Below are 21,936 nucleotides of genomic sequence, written 5' to 3' on the forward strand. Positions count from 1 at the left end.
GGTCTCGTAGGATGAGAGAACCATTGGTTTACTGATCAGTTTTATGCAGCTGGATCAGGGAAATATCTGAGAAATGCTGACCAGGGCTTTGTGGCTCAGGGGAAATAGGAGGATGTAATGGTCACTCAGTGTACTCTGTGGTACTTTTACTAATAATTATATTTATTCCTAGAATACTGTGCAGTGAGGACCGAGAGCCCTGTTTTACTGGGGATCACAGGAGTGTAACCTGTCCTGTATAAATCATTGATTCATTGAGTATGGACATGGACAAGAATCCTATAAATGAGAGGATAATGCAGCTCACCCTGGAGATCATCTACCTACTGACTGGGGAGGTGAGGGGATCTGGGAGTGCCACAGTTACATCAACTATATCTATAGTAATACAGGGACATGACTGGGGAGGTGAGGGGATCTGGGAGTGCCACAGTGACGTCACTTATATCTGTAGTAATAATACAGGGACATGACTGGGGAGGTGAGGGGATCTGGGAGTGACACAGTAACATCACTTAGATCTATAGTAATAATACAGGGACATAACGGGAGGTGAGGGGGATCTGGGAGTGTCACTGTGACATCACTTATATCTATAGTAATAACACGGACATGACTGGGGAGGTGAGGTAATCTGGGAGTGTCACAGTAACATCACTTATATCTATAGTATGAATACAGGGACATGACTGGGGAGGTGAGGGGATCTGGCAGTGTCACAGTAACATCACTTATATTTATAGTATGAATACAGGGACATGACTGAGGAGGTGAGGGGATCTGGAAGTGTCACAATGACATCACATATCTATAGTAATAATACAGGGACATGACTGGGGAGGTGAGAGGATCTGGGAGTGTCACAGTTGCATCAACTATATCTATAGAAATAATACAGGGACATGACTGGGGTGGTGAGGGGGTCTTGCAGTGTCACAGTAACATCACTTATATTTCTCTAACGTCCTAGAGGATGCTGGGACTCCCTAAGGACCATGGGGATAGACGGGCTCCGCAGGAGACATGGGCACTTTAAGAAAGACTTTGACTCTGGGTGTGCACTGGCTCCTCCCTCTATGCCCCTCCTCCAGACCTCAGTTTGATACTGTGCCCAGAGGAGCTGGGTGCATTTCAGGAGCTCTCCTGAGTTTCCTGTAAGAAAGCATTTTTGTTAGGTTTTTTATTTTCAGGGAGCCTGCTGGCAACAGACTCCCTGCATCGAGGGACTGAGGAGAGAGAAACAGACCCACTTCTGAGTTTCAGGGCTCTGTTTTTTAGGCTACTGGACACTATTAGCTCCAGAGGGAGTCAGAACACAGGTCTCACCCTGGAGTTCGTCCCGGAGCAGCGCCGCCGTCCTCCTCACAGAGCCGGAAGATAGAAGCCGGGTGAGTATGAGAGGAAAAGCTCTTCAGAGGCGGCAGAAGACTTCATTGATCTTCACTGAGGTAACGCACAGCACTGCAGCTGTGCGCCATTGCTCCCATACACCTCACAAACGGCAGTCACTGTAAGGGCGCAGGGGGGGGTGCCCTGGGCAGCATTATAAACCACCTCTTATTTTGCAAAAGAGAGCATATATACAGCTGGACACTGTATATATGCATGAGCCCCCGCCAATTTTACACTTTTAGCGGGACTGAATCCCGCCGTCGAGGGGGCGGGGCTTCTCCCTCAGCACTCACCAGCGCCATGTTTTTCTCCACAGCACCGCTGAGAGGAAGCTCACCGGACTCTCCCCTGCTTATACCACGGTAGAAGAGAGCGTTTTAAAGAAGAGGGGGGGCACATAATTCGGCGCAGATAATAATAACAGCGCTACGGGGTAAACATTAAATTGCTGTTTTTTTCCTGGGTCATATTGCGCTGGGGTGTGTGCTGGCATAATCTCTCTCTGTCTCTCCAAAGGGCCTTGTGGGGGAACTGTCTTCAGAAGAGCATTCCCTGAGTGTGTGGTGTGTCGGTACGTGTGTGTCGACATGTCTGAGGTAAAAGGCTCTCCTAAGGAGGAGATGGAGCAAATGTGTGTGGTGTCTCCGTCGACAACGCCGACGCCTGATTGGATATGTGAAATTAAGTGCTAAGATGAATTTATTATACATAAGATTAGATAACAGACAGGGAATCTACCCATGTCTGTCCCTATGTCACAGAGACCTTCAGGGTCTCACAACGCTCACTATCCAAAATAATAGACACTGATATCGACACGGAGTCTGACTCCAGTGTCGACTACGATAATGCAAAGTACAGCCAAAAATGGCAGAAAAGTATTCAATATATGATTATTGTAATAAAAGATGTTTTGCATATCACTGATGACTCATCTGTCCCTGAAACGAGGGTACACATGTTTAAGGGGAAGAAAGCTGAGGTAAATTTCCCTCCTCTCATGAAGAAAAAGAGCGGGAATCTCCAGACAAGAAACTGCAGATTCCCAAAAAGAATTCTCCGGGAGTATCCTTTCCCTAATGGGGCCAGGATACGATGGGAATCTTCCCCTAGGGTGTACAAGGCATTGACACGTTTACCCAAAAAAGGTAGCGCTGACTTTACAGCTATCCTCAGGGATCCTGCAGATAGCATGTAGTAAAAGTACTTTGAAGTCCATTTACACACATTCTGGTACACTACTCAGACCGGCGACTGTGTCGGCATGGGTTCATAACGCTGTAGCAGCGTAGACAGATACCTTATCAACGGGGATTGAAACCCTAGAAAAGGATACCATGTTATTGTCCCTAGTGTGTGTGTGTGTGTATATATATATATATATATGTGTATGTATATGTGTGTGTAAAAGATGTTGTGTGTGTGTGTATATGTGTATATATATGTATGTGTGTATATATATATATATATATATATATATATATATATCTCATGCCCAAAGAGACGTTAGTCTACTGGGTTCTAGAGTCAACGCTATGTCGATTTCTGCTAGACGTGTCCTGGGGAACATGCAATGGACAGGTGATGCCGACTAAAAGAGACATATGGAGTTGTTGCCTTACAAGGGTGAGGAATTGTTCGGAGAGGGCCTCTCTGATCTCGTCGCTACGGCAGGTAAATCAAATTTTTTGCCATATATTCCCTCACAATCTAAGAAAGCGCCTCATTATCGAATGCAGTCCTTTCGTTCCAATAAAAGCAAGAGAGTACGTGGATCGTCCTTTCTTGCCAGAGGTAAGGGCAGAGGGAAAAAGCTGCATAATACAGCTAGTTCCCAGGAACAGAAGTGCTCCCCGGCCTCTGCAAAATCCACCGCATGACGCTGGGGCTCCCCGGAGGGAGTCAGCTCCTGTGGGGGCACGTCTTCGACTGTTCAGCCACATCTGGGTCCACGCACAGGTGGATCCATCGGCAATAGAAATTGTTTCCCAGGGTTACAAGCTGGAATTCGAAGAGGTGCCTCCTCGCCGGTTTTTCAAATCGGCCCTACCGAAACAACCCCTGGAAAGGGAGATAGTGTTACATGCGATTCACAAATTGTGTCTTCAACAAGTGGTGGTAGAGGTTCCCCTGCTTCAAAGAGGGCAGGGGTACTACTCAACTCTGTTTGTGGTTCCGAAACCGGACGGTTCGGTCAGACCCATTTTAAATTTAAAATCCCTGAACCTTTACTTAAAACGGTTCAAGTTCAAGATGGAATCGCTCAGGGCGGTCATCGCCAGCCTAGAAGGGGGAGATTTTTTGGTATCTCTGGACATAAAGGATGCATACCTGCATGTCCCCATATATCCTCCTCATCAGGCGTACCTGAGATTGGCGGTACAGGATTGTCATTACCAATTTCAGACGTTGCCGTTTGGGCTTTCCACGGCCCCGAGAATTTTCACAAAGGTAATGGCGGAAATGATGGTGCTCCTGCGCAAGCAGGGTGTCACAATTATCCCGTATTTGGACGATCTCCTAAAAGCGAGATCACGGGTGAAGTTGCTGAGCAGCGTATCACTTTCACTGAATGTGTTACAGCGACACGGCTGGATTCTCGATATTCCAAAGTCGCAGCTGAATCCTACAACTCGTCTACCCTTCTTGGGCATGATTCTGGACACAGACCAGAAAAGGGTTTTTCTTCCGAAGGAAAAAGCGCAGGAACTTATGACTCTAGTCATGAACCTGTTGAAACCAAAACAAGTGTCAGTACATCATTGCACTAAAGTTCTGGGAAAGATGGTGGCAACATACAAAGCCATTCCATACGGCAGATTCCATGCAAGGGCCTTCCAATAGGACCTATTGGCCAAATGGTCCGGGTCGTATCTGCAATTGCATCAGCGGATCACCCTGTCCCCCAGGGCCAGAGTATCTCTCCTGTGGTGGCAAAACAGTGCTCACCTTCTAGAGGGCCGCAGGTTCGGCATTCAGGACTGGATCCTGGTGACCACGGAACTAAGGGCCATATACAACGCCCTACGTCAAGCGGAGATCTTACTTCGCAATCGACCAGTTCTGATCCAGTCAGACAATATCACCGCAGTAGCTCATGTAAACCGCCAAGGCGGCACAAGGAGCAGAGTGGCAATGGCGGAAGCCACCAGAGTTCTTCGCTGGGCGGAGAATCATGTAAGCGCTCTGTCAGCAGTGTTCATTCTGGGAGTGGACAACTGGGAAGCAGACTTCCTCAGCAGACACGATCTGCATCCGAGAGAGTGGGGACTTCGTCAGGAAGTCTTCGCGCAGATTGCAAGTCGGTGGGGACTACCCCAAATAGACTTGATGGCATCCCGTCTCAACAAAAAGCTACAAAGGTAATGCGCCAGGTCAAGAGACCCTCAGGCGGTAGCTGTGGACGCCCTAGTGACACCGTGGGTGTTCCAGTCGGTATGTGTGTTTCTTCCTCTTCCTCTCATAGCCAAGGTGTTGAGGATAATAAGAAAAAGAGGAGTGAGAACAATTCTCATTGTTCCAGATTGGCCACGAAGGACCTGGTATCCGGATCTGCAAGAAATGCTCACAGAAGATCCGCGGCCTCTTCCTCTAAGGCAGGACTTGTTACAGCAAGGTCCCTGTCTGTTCCAAGACTTACCGCGGCTGCGTTTGACGGCATGGCGGTTGAACGCCGGATCCTAGCGGAAAAAGGTATTCCGGATGAGGTCATTCCTACGCTAATAAAGGCTAGGAAGGACGTGACATCTAAACATTATCACCGAATATGGAGAAAATATGTTTCTTGGTGTGAGGCCAGGAATGCTCCTACGGAAGAATTCCACCTGGGCCGTTTTCTTCACTTCCTACAAACTGGAGTGAATTTGGGCCTAAAATTAGGCTCCATTAAAAGTTCAGATTTCGGCCTTATCCATTTTATTTCAAAAGGAATTGGCCTCATTACCTGAAGTACAGAGTTTTGTGAAGGGAGTACTGCATATTCAGCCTCCTTTTGTACCTCCGGTGGCGCCTTGGGACCTTAACGTGGTGTTAAGTTTCCTTAAGTCACATTGGTTTGAACCACTTAAGACAGTGGAGTGGAAATATCTCACCTGGAAGGTGGTCATGTTGTTAGCCTTGGCTTCGGCTAGGCGAGTTTCGGAATTGGCGGCTTTATCACATAAAAGCCCCTATCTGGTTTTCCATATGGATAGAGCGGAATTGCGGACCCGTCCTCAATTCCTGCCTAAGGTGGTCTCATCCTTTCATATGAACCAACCTATTGTCGTGCCTGTGGCTACACGTGACTTGGAGGATTCCGAGTCCCTTGATGTGGTCAGGGCTTTGAAAATTTACGTGGCCAGAACGGCTAGGATCAGAAAAACAGAAGCACTGTTTGTCCTGTATGCAGCCAACAAAGTTGGCGGCCCTGCTTCAAAGCAGACTATTGCTCGCTGGATCTGTAACACGAATCAGCTGGCGCAATCTACGGCAGGATTGCCGTTACCAAAATCGGTTAAGGCCCATTCCACTAGGAAGGTGGGCTCTTCTTGGGCGGCTGCCCGAGGGGTCTCGGCACTACAGCTGTGCCGAGCTGCTACTTGGTCGGGGTCAAACACCTTTGCAAAGTTCTATAAGTTTGATACCCTGGCTGAGGAGGACCTCCTGTTTGCTTAATTGGTGCTACAGAGTCATCCGCACTCTCCCGCCCGTTTGGGAGCTTTGATATAATCCCCATGGTCCTTACGGAGTCCCAGCATCCTCTAGGACGTTAGAGAAAATAAGATTTTAAACCTACCGGTAAATCTTTTTCCCGTAGTCCGTAGAGGATGCTGGGCGCCCGTTCCAAGTGCGGACTACTTATGCAAGACTTGTATATAGTTATTGCTTACATAAGGGTTATGTTATAGTTTCATCGGTCTTGGACTGATGCTATATTGTTTTTCATACTGTTAACTGGGTAGTATATCACAAGTTATACGGTGTGATTGGTGTGGCTGGTATGAATCTTGCCCTTGGATTACAAAAATCCTTTCCTTGTACTGTCCGTCTCCTCTGGGCACAGTTTCTCTAACTGAGGTCTGGAGGAGGGTCATAGAGGGAGGAGCCAGTGCACACCCAGAGTCAAAGTCTTTCTTAAAGTGCCCATGTCTCCTGCGAAGCCCGTCTATCCCCATGGTCCTTACGGAGTCCCAGCATCCTCTACGGACTACGAGAAAAAGATTTACCGGTAGGTTTAACATCTTATTTTATAGTATGAATACAGGGACATGACTGGGGAGGTGAGGGGATCTGGGAGTGTCACAGTGACATCACTTATATCTATAGTAATAATACAGGGACATGACTGGGGTGGCGAGGGGATCTGGGAGTGTCACCGTAACATCACTTATTTCTCTTATGTCCTAGAGGATGCTGGGGACTCCGTAAGGACCATGGGGCATAGACGGGCTCCGCAGGAGATAGGGCACCTATGGGTGTGCCCTGGCTCCTCCCGCTATGGCCCTCCTCCAGACCTCAGTTAGATCTTGTGCCCAGAGGAGAATGGGTGCACTGCAGAGAGCTCTCCAGAGTCTTCTGTGGAAAAATAATTTTGTTAGGTTTTTTATTTTCAGGGAGTCCTGTTGGCAACAGGCTCCCTGCATCGTGGGACCGAGGAGAGAGAAGCAGAGCTGGCTTGTCAAGTTGGGCACTGCTTCTAAGGCTACTGGACACCATTAGCTCCAGAGGGAGTCGGAACACAGGTCTCACCTGGGGTTCGTCCCGGAGCCGCGCCGCCGTCCTCACAGATGCCGAAGATAGAAGCCGGATAGAGAAGGCAGAAGACATCTTAGGCGGCAGAAGACATCAGATCTTCATGAGGTAAGGCTCGCAGCGGTAAGCTGCGCGCCATTGCTCCCGGTCACACACACACAGAGCAGCACTGAAGGGTGCAGGGCACAGGGGGGGGGGGGGGGGGTGCCCTGGGCAGCAATAAACCTCACATTTTGGCACAAATACAGTTGGATTAGACTGCGGAGGCAGTAAATCTATGATGCCCCGCCATTTTATTGAAAAATCACTGGGACCGAAGCCCGCCGTCGGGTGGGCGGGGCTTGATCCTCAGCACTAACCAGCGCCATTTTCTCCACAGAAGCTGCATGAGGAAAACGCTGGCTCCCTGGTCTCTCCCCTGCTGTACATTACAGGCGGGGAAAAAGAGGAGGGGGGCACATTAGCGACGCAGTGAGTGGGAATTGGCATAATATATATAAAAAAGCGCTATCTGGACATATTTTTTCCAGTGTTTTTAAGCGCTGGTGTGTGATGGCATACTCTCTCTCTCTCTCTCTCTCCTTAAGGACCTGGTTGGGGTTTTGTCCCCTTATAGGTTAATCCCTGTGTGTGGGGAGTGTCGGTACGTGTGTGTCGACATGTCTGAGGCGGAAGGCTTCTCCAAGGAGGAGGTGGAGCAAATGAGTGGTGTGTCCCCGTCGGTTGTGCCGACTCCATATTGGATGGACATGTGGCATATGTTTAATGCAAGTGTGGCATCTTTTCATAAAAGGCTTGATAAGGCTGATTTAGGGGGACATCAGGGGGTCAATCCTCAGATTGGACCGACTCACAGGGCCCATCGGGGTCTCAAAAGCGTCCCTTAACACAAGACACTACTACCGACACGGATTCTGATTCCAGTGTCGACTGTGACGAAGTAAAATTGCACCCTAGGGTGACTAAAACCATTCAGTGTATGATTGTGGCAATAAGGGATGTGTTGCATATTGTGGAGTCCCCGACACAAGGGTACACATGTTTAAGGAAAAGAAACAGATTATTAACTTACACACATCTCATGAATTAAATGAATTCTTTGGAAAAGCTTGGGAGACTCCGGATAAGAGACCGCAGATCCCCAAAAGAATTTATATGGCATACCCTTTCCCTAAGCAGGACAGGGAGATTTGGGAATCACCCCCCACTGTGGACAAGGCCCTGACGTGCTTGTCCAAGAAAGTGGCGCTACCGTCTCCGGACACAGCGGCCCTTAAGGACCCTGCAGATCGCAGGCAAGAAACTATCTTAAAGGGTATTTATTCTCATACGGGTGCTGTGCTAAGACCGACAATTGCGTCGGCATGGGTGTGTAGCGCAATTGCAGCTTGGACAGATGAGCTGACAGATCAATTTGATAATATGGATAAGGATACTATATTCCTAACACTAGCCCATATTAAAGACGCAGTCTTATTTATGAGGGATGCTCAAAGGGACATTGGATTGCTAGCTTCTAGGGTCAATGCCATGTCTGTCTCAGCGAGAAGATCCTTATGGACTCGCCAATGGACGGGTGATGCGGATTCCAAGAAACATATGGAAGTACTACCCTATAAGGGGGATGTATTGTTTGGGGATGGGCTGACGGACCTGGTTTCCACAGCTACAGCAGGTAAACCAAATTTTTTACCATATATTCCCCAACAGCAAAAGAAAGTAACACCCTATCAGATGCAGTCCTTTTGGCCGCACAAGTCCAAGAGAGGTCGAGGATCCTCTTTCCTCGCCAGAGGTAAGGGCAGAGGCAAGAGAGCACCTGCTTCGGCAGGTGCCCAGGAACAAAAGTCCTCCCCGGCTGCTCCAAAACCCACAGCATGACGCTGGGGCTCCCCTGAGGGAGTCCGCACCGGTGGGGGCACGTCTTCGACTTTTCAGTCAGGCCTGGGTCAGTTCGGACCTGAATCCCTGGGTGTTGGAAATAGTTTCCCAGGGTTACAAGTTGGAATTCGAGGAGGTGCCCCCCGCGCCGATTTTTCAAATCGGCCCTACCAGCTTCCACATCGGAAAGGGATGTAGTGTTAGCTGCAATTCAAACGCTGTGTATACAGCAAGTGATAATCAAGGTTCCCCTGCACCAGCAGGGAAGAGGTTACTACTCAACCCTATTTGTGGTCCCGAAACCGGACGGTTCGGTCAGACCTATTTTGAATCTGAAATCCCTAAACCTGTACATAAAAAGATTCAAATCCAAAATGGAATCTCTCAGAGCGATAATAGCCAACATGGAGGAGGGGGAGTTTATGGTGTCTCTGGACATAAAGGATGCGTACCTTCATGTCCCCATATATGCCCCCCATCAGGAATACCTGAGATTCGCTGTACAGGATTGTCATTACCAATTTCAGACGTTGCCGTTTGGACTCTCCATGGCCCCGAGGATTTTCACCAAGATAATGGCGGAAATGATGGTGCTCCTGCGCAAGCATGGAGTCACAATTATTCCATAAATGGACGATCTCCTGATAAAAGCGAGATCAAGGGAGAAATTGCTGAGCAGTGTGGCGCTCTCTCTGAGAGTGCTCCAGCAACACGGTTGGATTCTAAATCTACCGAAGTCACAGTTGATTCCGACAACTCGGCTACCGTTCCTAGGTATGATACTGGATACGGAACAAATGAAGGTCTTCCTCCCAATAGAGAAAGCCCAAGACATCCAGAACATGGTCAGAGACCTGCTAAAACCGAAAAGGGTGTCAGTTCACCAATGCACTGGAGTTCTGGGGAAAATGGTGGCGGCCTACGAGGCCATTCCCTTCGGAAGGTTCCATGCAAGGACTTTTCAATGGGACCTTCTGGACAAGTGGTCCGGGTCCCATCTGCACTTACATCGGAAAATAACTCTGTCCCCAGGGACCAGAGTGTCCCTCCTGTGGTGGTTGCAAAGGGCTCACCTCCTGGAGGGTCGCAGGTTCGGAATTCAGGATTGGATCCTGGTTACCACGGACGCGAGCCTCCGAGGATGGGGAGCGGTCACACAGGGAAAAAATTTTCAGGGGCTTTGGTCAGACCAGGAGTACTGTCTACACATCAATGTGTTGGAACTCAGGGCCATTTACAACGGCCTTCGACAAGCGGAGAGTTTTCTTCGAAACCTACCGGTTCTGATTCAATCAGACAATGTCACAGCAGTGGCTCATGTGAACTGCCAAGGCGGGACAAGAAGCAGAGTCGCGATGGTGGAAGCCACAAGGATCCTTCGCTGGGCGGAAAATCATGTAAGCGCTCTGTCGGCTGTCTTCATTCCGGGAGTGGACAACTGGGAAGCTAAATTCCTCAGCAGACACGATCTCCATCCAGGAGAGTGGGGACTTCATCAAGAAGTCTTTGCAGACGTAACACGTCTTTGGGGAACTCCTCAAATAGACATGATGGCGTCACGCCTCAACAAAAAACTTCGGAGGTATTGCGCCAGGTCTCGGGACCCTCAGGCAGTAGCAGTAGACGCTCTGGTAACACCGTGGGTGTTCAAATCGGTCTACGTGTTTCCTCTTCCTCTCATCACAAAAGTGTTGAGGATCATAAGACGAAGAAGAGTACAGACGATACTCGTTGTCCCTGACTGGCCTCGAAGGGCCTGTACTCGGATCTACAAGAGATGCTCACAGGAGATCCCTGGCCTCTTCCTCTGAGGGAAGACCTGTTGCAGCAGGGGCCCTGTATATTTCAGGACTTACCGTGGTTATGTTTGACGGCATGGCGGTTGAACGCTGAATCCTAGCGAAAAAGGGGATTCCGGAAGAGGTCATCCCTACTTTAATAAAGGCTAGGAAGGAGGTGACGGTAAAACCGTATCTGGCGAAAGTATGTGTCTTGGTGCGAGACCAAGAATGCACCTACGGAAGATTTTCATCTGGGTCGTCTTCTCCACTTCCTACAGACAGGAGTGGATATGGGCCTGAAATTAGGCTCTGTTAAGGTACAGATTTCGGCCCTCTCGATTTTCTTTCAGAAGGAATTGGCTTCTCTTCCAGAAGTCCAGACGTTTGTAAAGGGAGTGCTGTACATCCAGCCCCCTTTTGTGCCTCCAGTGGCACCATGGGACCTGAACGTGGTGTTGCAGTTCCTAAAATCACACTGGTTTGAACCGCTTAACAAGGTTGAGTTGAAATTTCTTACCTGGAAGGTGGTCATGTTGTTGGCCTTAGCATCAGCAAGGCGAGTGTCAGAATTGGCGGCTTTGTCACACAAGAGCCCCTACTTGATTTTTCATGTGGATCGAGCTGAATTGAGGACACGTCCGCAATTTTTGCCTAAAGTGGTTTCTTCGTTCCATATGAATCAACCTATTGTGGTGCCTGTGGCTACAAGTGACCTGGAGGATTCCAGATCCCTGGACGTAGTCAGGGCCTTAAAAATTTATGTAGCCAGGACGGCTAGAATTAGGAAAACAGAGGCTCTGTTTGTCCTGTATGCGGCCAATAAGATTGGCGCTCCTGCTTCGAAGCAGACTATTGCTCGCTGGATCTGTAATACGATTCAGCAGGCTCACTCTACGGCTGGATTGCCGGTGCCAAATTCGGTTAAGGCCCATTCCACTAGGAAGGTGGGCTCTTCTTGGGCGGCTGCCCGAGGCGTCTTGGCTTTACAACTTTGCCGAGCGGCCACTTGGTCGGGGTCAAACACTTTTGCTAAATTCTACAAGTTTGATACCCTGGCTGATGAGGACCTAGCGTTTGCTCAGTCGGTGCTGCAGAGTCATACGCACTCTCCCGCCCGATTGGATGCTTTGGTATAAACCCCATGGTCCTTACGGAGTCCCCAGCATCCTCTAGGACGTAAGAGAAAATAAGATTTTAAACCTACCGGTAAATCTATTTCTCCTAGTCCGTAGAGGATGCTGGGCACCCGTCCCAGTGCGGAAACTCTGCAAGACTTGTATATAGTTGTTGCTTATATAAGGTTATGTTACAGTTGACATCGGTCTTGGACCGTTACTGTCGTTTGTTCATACTGTTAACTAGTTATGTATGTTCCAAGTTACATGGTATGATTGGTGTGGGCTGGTATGAATCTTGCTCTTGGATTGCTAAATCCTGCCTTGCATTGTCCATCTCCTCTGGTCACAGTTCTCTAACTGAGGTCTGGAGGAGGGGCATAGAGGGAGGAGCAAGTGCACACCCATAGTCAAAGTTCTTTTTAGGTGCCCTATCTCCTGCGGAGCCTGTCTATACCCTATGGTCCTTACGGAGTCCCCAGCATCCTCTACGGACTAGGAGAAATAGATTTACCGGTAGGTTTAAAATCTTATTTCTCTAACGTCCTAGTGGATGCTGGGAACTCCGAAAGGACCATGGGGAATAGCGGGCTCCGAAGGAGGCTGGGCACTCTAGAAAGATTTAGGACTACCTGGTGTGCACTGGCTCCTCCCACTATGACCCTCCTCCAAGCCTCAGTTAGATTTTGTGCCCGGCCGAGGTTGGATGCACACTAGGGGCTCTCCTGAGCTCTTAGAAGAAAGATAGTCTTAGGTTTATTATTTTCAGTGAGACCTGCTGGCAACAGGCTCACTGCAGCGAGGGACTAAGGGGAGAAGAAGCGAACTCGCCTGCTTGCAGCCGGATTGGGCTTCTTAGGCTACTGGACACCATTAGCTCCAGAGGGATCGACCGCAGGCCCAGCCTTGATGTTCGGTCCCGGAGCCGCGCCGCCGTCCCCCTTACAGAGCCAGAAGCAAGAAGATGGTCCGGAAAATCGGCGGCATGAAGACATCAGTCTTCACCAAGGTAGCGCACAGCACTGCAGCTGTGCGCCATTGCTCCTCTCACACTTCACACTCCGGTCACTGAGGGTGCAGGGCGCTGGGGGGGGGCGCCCTGAGGCAGCAATAAAAACACCTTGGCTGGCAAAAATACCTCAATATATAGCCCCAGGGGCTATATATGAGGTAAATACCCCTGCCAGAATCCAGAAAAAAGCGGGAGAATAGGCCGCGAAAAAGGGGCGGAGCTATCTCCCTCAGCACACTGGGCGCCATTTTTCCCTCACAGTTCCGCTGGAAGGAAGCTCCCTGGCTCTCCCCTGCAGAGAAAAGGGTAAAAAAGAGAGAGAGAGGGGGCATTTAATTTGGCGCAGTATATAGTTTATATTAAAAAGCAGCTATAAGGGACATAACTCAGTTAGTCGCTGCCTTATATAGCGCTCTGGTGTGTGCTGGCATACTCTCACTCTGTCCCCCCAAAGGGCTTTTGTGGGTCCTGTCCTCTATATTGAGCATTCCCTGTGTGTGTGGAGTGTGTCGGTACGGCTGTGTCGACATGTTTGATGAGGATAATGAGGTGGAGGCGGAGCAGATACCTTTAGAAGGGATGTCACCCCCTGGGGGGCAGACACCTGAGTGGATGTGCTTATGGAAAGAAATGAGTGCACGTATAGACTCATTACATAAGAAATTTGACGACATGCCGACTGCGGGACAGCCGAGTTCTCAGCTCGTGCCTGTCCAGGTGTCTCAAAAGTCATCAGGGGCTCTGAAACGCCCGCTATCTCAGATGGCACAAGTAGATGTCGACACGGATACTGACACCAGTGTCGACGACGAGGAGTCAAATTTAATGCCCATTAAGGCCATTCATTGCATGATTGAGGCAATGAAAGAGGTGTTAAATATCTCTGATTTACATCCAGGTACCACAAAAAAGGGTATTATGTTTGGGGAGAAAAAACTACCTGTAGTTTTCCACCCGTCAGATGAATTAAATGAAGTGTGTGAAGAAGCGTGGGCTTCCCCTGATAAGAAATTGGTAATTCCTAAGAAGGTACTAATGGCGTTCCCTTTCCCGCCAGAGGATAGGTTACGTTGGGAAACACCTCCTAGAGTGGATTAAGCGCTCACACGTTTGTCTAAAAAGGTGGCACTACCGTCTCAGGATACGGCCGCCCTTAAGGAACCTGCTGATAGAAAGCAGGAGGCGATCCTGAAGTCTGTATATACACACTCAGGCATTATACTTAGACCAGCTATTGCGTCAGCATGGATGTGCAGTGCTGCCGCTGCGTGGTCGGATAAACTGTCAGAAAATATTGACACACTAGACAGAGACACGATTCTGCTAACAATTGACCATATCAAAGATTCAGTCTTATATATGAGAGATGCACAGAGGGAAGTCTGCCGGCTAGCATCTAAAATAAGTGCATTGTCCATCTCTGCTAGGAGATGCTTATGGATGGGGGCCCGCCTCATGAAATTCAGCGATCAGTGGGCTCGCTCAGAGGTGGATCCCTGGATCCTTCAAATAGTATCTCAGGGGTACAAGCTGGAATTCGAGGCGGCTCCACCCCACCGGTTCCTAAAATCTGCCTTGCCGATTGCTCCCTCAGACAGGGAGGCGGTGCTAGCAGCGATTCACAAGCTGTATTCCCAGCAGGTGATAATCAAGGTACCCCTACTTCAACAAGGCCGGGGTTACTATTCCACACTATTTGTGGTGCCGAAACCAGACGGTTCGGTGAGACCCATTTTAAAATTGAAATCCTTGAACACATACATAAAAAAATTCAAGTTCAAGATGGAATCGCTCAGGGCGGTTATTGCAAGCCTGGAGGAGGGGGATTACATGGTATCCCTGGACATCAAGGATGCTTACCTGCATGTCCCCATTTACCATCCTCACCAGGAGTACCTCAGATTTGTGGTACAGGATTGCCATTACCAATTCCAGACGCTGCCGTTTGGACTCTCCACGGCACCGAGGGTATTTACCAAGGTTATGGCGGAAATGATGATACTCCTTCGAAAAAAGGGAGTTTTAATTATCCCATACTTGGACGATCTCCTAATAAAGGCACGATCCAAGGAACAGTTGTTAGTGGGATTAGCACTATCTCAGGAAGTGCTGCGCCAGCACGGCTGGATTCTGAATATCCCAAAGTCACAGCTGGTCCCGACGACACGTCTAATGTTCCTGGGAATGATTCTGGACACAGTCCAGAAAAAAGTGTTTCTCCCGGAGGAGAAAGCCAGGGAGTTGTTTTCTCTAGTCAGAGACCTCCTAAAACCAAAACAGGTATCGGTGCATCACTGCACGCGGGTCCTGGGAAAGATGGTAGCTTCTTACGAAGCAATTCCATTTGGCAGGTTCCATGCCAGGATTTTTCAGTGGGACCTGTTGGACAAGTGGTCCGGATCGCATCTTCAGATGCATCGCTTGATAACCCTGTCCCCAAGAACCAGGGTGTCTCTTCTGTGGTGGCTGCAGAGTGCTCATCTTTTGGAGGGCCGCAGATTCGGCATACAGGACTGGGTCCTGGTGACCACGGATGCCAGCCTACGAGGCTGGGGGGCAGTCACAAAGGGAAGAAACTTCCAAGGACTATGGTCAAGTCAGGAGACTTCCCTTCACATAAATATTCTGGAACTAAGGGCCATTTACAATTCCCTAAGTCAAGCAAAATCCCTGCTCCTACACCAGCCGGTGCTGATCCAGTCAGACAACATCACGGCAGTCGCCCATGTGAATCGACAGGGCGGCACAAGAAGCAGGATGGCAATGGCAGAAGCCACAAGGATTCTCCGATGGGCGGAAAATCATGTACTAGCACTGTCAGCAGTGTTCATCCCGGGAGTGGACAACTGGGAAGCAGACTTTCTCAGCAGGCACGACCTCCACCCGGGAGAGTGGGGACTTCATCCAGAAGTCTTCCAAATGATTGTAAATCAGTGGGGTCGTCCACAGGTGGACATGATGGCGTCCCGCCTAAACAAAAAACTAGAGAGGTATTGCGCCAGGTCAAGAGACCCTCAGGCGATAGCTGTGGACGCTCTAGTGACACCGTGGGTGTACCAGTCAGTTTATGTGTTCCCTCCCCTACCTCTCATACCAAAGGTATTGAGAATAATAAGAAAGCGAGGTGTAAACACAATTCTCGTGGTTCCGGATTGGCCAAGAAGAGCGTGGTACCCGGAACTTCAAGAGATGATCTCAGAGGACCCGTGGTCTCTGCCGCTCAGACAAGACCTGCTACAGCAGGGGCCCTGTCTGTTCCAAGACTTACCGCGGCTGCGTTTGACGGCATGGCGGTTGAACGCCGGATCCTGAAGGAAAAGGGCATTCCGGAGGAAGTCATTCCTACGCTTATTAAAGCTAGAAAAGAGGTTACAGCAAATCATTATCACCGCATATGGCGGAAGTATGTTGCATGGTGTGAGGCCGAAAAGGCCCCAACAGAGGAATTTCAACTAGGTCGATTTCTGCATTTCCTGCAAGCAGGAGTTAATATGGGCCTAAAACTAGGCTCCATTAAAGTACAGATCTCGGCTCTGTCGATTTTCTTTCAAAAAGAACTAGCTTCAGTACCTGAAGTTCAGACATTTGTGAAGGGAGTGCTGCATATTCAGCCCCCATTTGTGCCTCCTGTGGCACCTTGGGATCTCAACGTGATGTTGAGTTTCTTAAAATCACATTGGTTTGAGCCACTAAAAACCGTGGATCTGAAATATCTCACGTGGAAAGTGGTCATGTTATTGGCTTTGGCTTCAGCCAGGCGTGTGTCAGAATTGGCGGCTTTATCATGTAAAAGCCCTTATCTGATTTTCCATATGGATAGGGCAGAATTGAGGACTCGTCCCCAATTTCTCCCAAAGGTGGTGTCAGCGTTTCACCTGGACCAGCCTATTGTGGTGCCTGCGGCTACTGGGGACTTGGAGGACTCCAAGTTGCTAGACGTTGTCAGGGCCCTGAAAATATGTTTCCAGGACGGCTGGAGTCAGAAAATCTGACTCGCTGTTTATCCTGTATGCACCCAACAAGCTGGGTGCTCCTGCTTCTAAGCAGACTATTGCTCGCTGGATTTGTAGTACAATTCAGCTTGCTCATTCTGTGGCAGGCCTGCCACAGCCAAAATCTGTAAATGCCCATTCCACTAGGAAGGTGGGCTCATCTTGGGCGGCTGCCCGAGGGGTCTCGGCTTTACAACTTTGCCGAGCAGCTACTTGGTCAGGGGCAAACACGTTTGCAAAATTCTACAAATTTGATACCCTGGCTGAGGAGGACCTGGAGTTCTCTCATTCGGTGCTGCAGAGTCATCCGCACTCTCCCGCCCGTTTGGGAGCTTTGGTATAATCCCCATGGTCCTTTCGGAGTTCCCAGCATCCACTAGGACGTTAGAGAAAATAAGAATTTACTCACCGGTAATTCTATTTCTCGTAGTCCGTAGTGGATGCTGGGCGCCCATCCCAAGTGCGGTTTATCTGCAATACTTGTACATAGTTATTGTTAACTAAATCGGGTTATTGTTGAGCCATCTGTTGAGAGGCTCAGTTGTTTCATACTGTTAACTGGGATTCATATCACGAGTTGTACGGTGTGATTGGTGGGGCTGGTATGAGTCTTACCCGGGATTCAAAATCCTTCCTTATTGTGTACGCTTGTCCGGGCACAGTGTCCTAACTGAGGCTTGGAGGAGGGTCATAGTGGGAGGAGCCAGTGCACACCAGGTAGTCCTAAATCTTTCTAGAGTGCCCAGCCTCCTTCGGAGCCCGCTATTCCCCATGGTCCTTTCGGAGTTCCCAGCATCCACTACGGACTACGAGAAATAGAATTACCGGTGAGTAAATTCTTATTTTTCTCCGGCAGGGTCCGCAGGTTATCCACAATATAACAATGGGATATGATGAAGCGACAGCGGATTTGCACCAATCGGTTAAAGCTTTTCGGCCTCCCAGCATGCAACCGGCCCGTCCATATATCCCCGGCTCAGGCAAATCCGTTTTTGTGGGTGCGGCAGGAGCCGGACCATGGTCAGGGGGCTGCTGGTTTTTAGCAGCCCTAAGCTTTCTTAATTTATTTTTATAGTCTTACTATTTTTTTCTTGAGTGATCTTTCTAAAAAGCGTCTTATACATACCTTAGAAAGAGTTGCTCCAACAACTCTTCGCCGGGTTGCGACAACGCTTACGCACGAGTACAGTGCTGTTTTGGCGGGCGTCTGTGTCGGATATACTAGCAGGTCCAGCAGACGTTACCAGGCTGTGGCCGGAGCACGGGGAGATGGTAAGGCATCGGTTCTGCTTAGTAGGGGCATACGGACACAGCCTCACTGTTTTGGGAAGAGACTACTAAACAGTCGCTGACGCGGCTGCCAATTCGGGTGCACCAGCGCTATGCCTTAGGGATCAGAGGCTCCAGGAATAGTATGAGGCTGCGATCCCTAGGGTTGATGTCAGCAGTGGGGAGTCAGACGCTCTCCTGGTCGCCCCTCCCCCCGGTTCATGACCAGTTTCCTCCGAGTCTCCCGCCATGAGCTGTTTCCCGCTACCGTCTCAGACGCTGTACACAAAAGGGACCCAGTCACAGCATAGGTGGCTGTGTGACTGGTGCATCTGTGTTCACTGAGCGTCTGTGTTCACTATAAGTTCATGGAGCGGCAGTGTACACTAGTAGCGTCTGGATCCACTCGGCGTTCGCTAATGTATTGATCGGTCCTGGAAGCGGGGTGAGTCTCCCTGTATCCCACTCTACTGAGTATGGGTAATACAGCACTAAGTCTCTATCTACCTTTTTGAGTATGAATAGTTAGATAAGTGCCTATTGCATATGAGTCTGTATACATTTACTGTTGTTTCTTTCGCTGTGCGTCTGAATACGGTAGATCTGTTTAAACATGATTCAGTAATATGTTCTCCTACATACTTGAAATGTAGTTGTAGTTGATGTGCTCATATTGCTTATTATACTAATGTATAACATGTGACTGACTGCTAGTGTGATTGCTGACTTTACTAGATATTCTGTCAGTTTTGTTAATCCGATCCTCAATGCTGGTGCTTGCGTAGGGTCGGATTGTTTGTTACTTTAAAAAGCTTAAAGTGATTACAGTCACAAATTGTGTAGTACACTGTGGAAGTGTTGATTATTTATCATGTCTAAGAGCGGCAAAGGTGATGAAGATACACTCAAAGCAACAGCAACACTCATATCATGTTTGTCTTGCAAAGCTGGGTAAACTTCTCAGGATCTGGTTCAGGATGGTTTGTGTGCAAATTGTTTTAGCTTTCACCAGGGATTCTTGAAAAATACAAGGCAGATTCATGTGCAGGTTGATCCACCTTGGGCTTTGTTTGCACAGACTTTACCCAGTATAGCTGAATGGATAATTCCTCCAAATCCTGTACCAGGGATAGGTTACACAATTAACCCTTATATGCAGCTTCCCACATGTAGTTTATCACTTCCAGCAACAGCCTCTCAAAAGAAACAGGCTGATAAGCCAGTGTTAAGTAAATCTTCATTCTCACAGGCTACACATGATTCAGATGAGGATTCATTAGAGGATGAAAGCTCAATTAACGCTACTTCGGCATACGAAGAGGATGAGGAAGGTCTCAACTCAGTGGATATAGCTGAGTTATTTAAAGCAATGAAAGCCATTCTACCCTTAGATGATTCAGCAGATCCTGTGTTAAAAACTAAGGTACCTGTGTTTAAATGTCCCAAAACAGTTAAGACTGAGTTTCCTGGGTCAGATCAGCTGACGGAAATAATGGAAGAGGCTTGGGCTACGCCCAATAAGAAGTTTAGAATTCCTAAAAAATGGAATTCCAATTATCCTCTTCCAGCTGGGGATTGTTTAAAAAGGAGTGGCTCCCAAAGTAGATACGCATCTGATTCGATTAATGCAAAAATCTACATTACCTTTGCCTTCAACATCATTATATGATGTCACGGATAGGAGAGTGGGTGGTTTTTAAAAAAAAACATTTTTTCCCTGTCTGGGGCAGTTATAAGGCCAGCCATGGCTTCAGTTTGGATGGCAAAGGCAGTGGCTGCCTGGGCTGATGCATTGGAGGGGGATTTTTCTATAGCTTCTAGAGAGCAAAAATCCCATATAGCTCATATAAAACAGGCTGCAATGTTCTTGGAAGAAGCAGCATTGGATATGGGTACTATTGCCTCCAGGGCATCAGCTTCAACATTTTTGGTAAAGAATTGACAGATATTTTGGAGTCCGAAGAAAGATAAAGCAAGGAAAGGGTGCCGTGATACTAATAGCTTCGGCTTGGCCCAGAAGGCATTGGTATACAGATCTGCAGAGAATGTCGATGGATGCTCCACTTCTGCTCCGTCAACGTCCAGACCTACTGATGCAGGGTCCTTGTTATCACAGACATCTGGATCGACTGTCTTTGACGGCGTGGCTCTTGAAACCTCTATCCTAAAGTCAAGAGGGTTCTCACAACAGGTAATTCAAACAATGAATTCAAAAATGACTAAAGTGATGGATAAAGGTGGAGCCATGGATATAGCTTATCTAGACTTTAGCAAGGCTTTTGACACTGTTCCACAACGCAGACTGCTAAATAAATTTGAAAGTTTGGGATTGGATATTAGGATTATTGAATGGATAAGATCTTGGTTGAAGGATAGAAAACAGAGAGTTGTGGTAAATGGAGTGCATTCACAGGAGGGAAATGTTACCAGTGGAGTACCCCAGGGATCTGTACTTGGACCAGTTCTTTTTAATATCTTTATTGGTGACATTGCAAATGGCATTAAAGGGAAAGTATGCCTTTTTGCAGATGACACAAAGGTATGCAACAGGGTAGACACACCAGGTGGGGTAAAATAAATGATTGAGGATCTAGGTAGACTAGAGGAATGGTCAAGAGTGTGGCAATTACAGTTTAATGCCAAAAAATGCAAAATCATGCACTTGGGTCTCAAAAATCCAAAGGCTAAATAGAGTATTAATGGCACTATACTGGAAACTACTGAGGAGGAAAGGGATTTATTTATTTATTTATTAACAGTTTCTTATATAGCGCAGCATATTCCGTTGCGCTTTACAATTAGAACAACAGTAATAGAACAAAACTGGGTAAAAACAGACAGAGGTAGGAAGGCCCTGCTCGCAAGCTTACAATCTATAGGGAAATAGGCATAGATACACAAGGATTGATGCTACCTATTGCATAATGGTCCACCAGATTGCTAGGTTCTTAATGGGTTGTATGATGATACCCCACAAAGTTATCCAAGTGTCAGGAGGGTGTGAGACTAAAGAAAGACAAGATATGTGATGTTATGAATACTCTACAGAGGATGTAATTAGATAGGGAAGCACTGAAGGTTATGTGGGTGGGTCTGGAATTTGATAGGCTTGTCTGAAGAGGTGAGTTTTCAGGGAACATTTAAAGGTTTGGAGACTAGAGGCGAGTCTTACTGTGCGTGGGAGGGCATTCCACAGAGTGGGTGAAGCCCGGATAAAGTCCTGTAATTTTGAGTGTGAACAAGTAATGCGTGTGGATGAGAGACGTAGGTCTTGTGCAGAGCGGAGAGGTCGGGTAGGGAGATATTTTGAGATGAGTGAAGAGATGTATGTTGGTGCAGTTTGGTTAATAGCCTTGTATGCGAGTAAAAGTATTTTATATTTAATACGGTAGAATACCGGTAAACAATGGAGGGACTGACAGAGCGGATCTGCAGACGATGAACGTCTGGCAAGGAAGATTAGCCTCGCAGCTGCATTCAAAATGGATTGTAGTGGTGAGAGCTTATGTTTGGGAAGACCGGTCAGGAGACTATTACAATAATCAATGCGGGAGATAATGAGAGCATGGATTAGAGTTTTTGCTGTGTCTTGTGTAAGATAAGGGCGTATTTTGGATATGTTTCTTAGATGTATGTAACATGATCTTGAGACAGATTGAATGTGGGTAACAAAGGACAGTTCAGAGTCAAGAATGACACCTAGGCAGCGAGCTTGTGGGGTAGGGGTGATTGCAGAGTTCTCAACAGTGATAGAGATATCA

The 21,936-nt window shown here is 48.1% G+C and overlaps 1 protein-coding gene across 1 annotated transcript in view; it reads left to right on the forward strand.

Annotated features, from left to right (window-relative positions):
* Positions 1-21,936, forward strand: part of LOC135057112 (zinc finger protein 420-like) — a 206,451-nt gene that overhangs the window by 151,014 nt on the left and 33,501 nt on the right. Inside the window, exon 7 of the mRNA XM_063963011.1 lies at positions 244-338. Within this exon, the coding sequence (XP_063819081.1) occupies positions 244-338 (95 nt within the window). The remainder of the gene's footprint in view (positions 1-243; positions 339-21,936) is intronic.

This window comes from Pseudophryne corroboree, chromosome 3 (genome assembly GCF_028390025.1).
Source record: "Pseudophryne corroboree isolate aPseCor3 chromosome 3, aPseCor3.hap2, whole genome shotgun sequence".
Lineage (NCBI taxonomy): Eukaryota > Metazoa > Chordata > Amphibia > Anura > Myobatrachidae > Pseudophryne > Pseudophryne corroboree.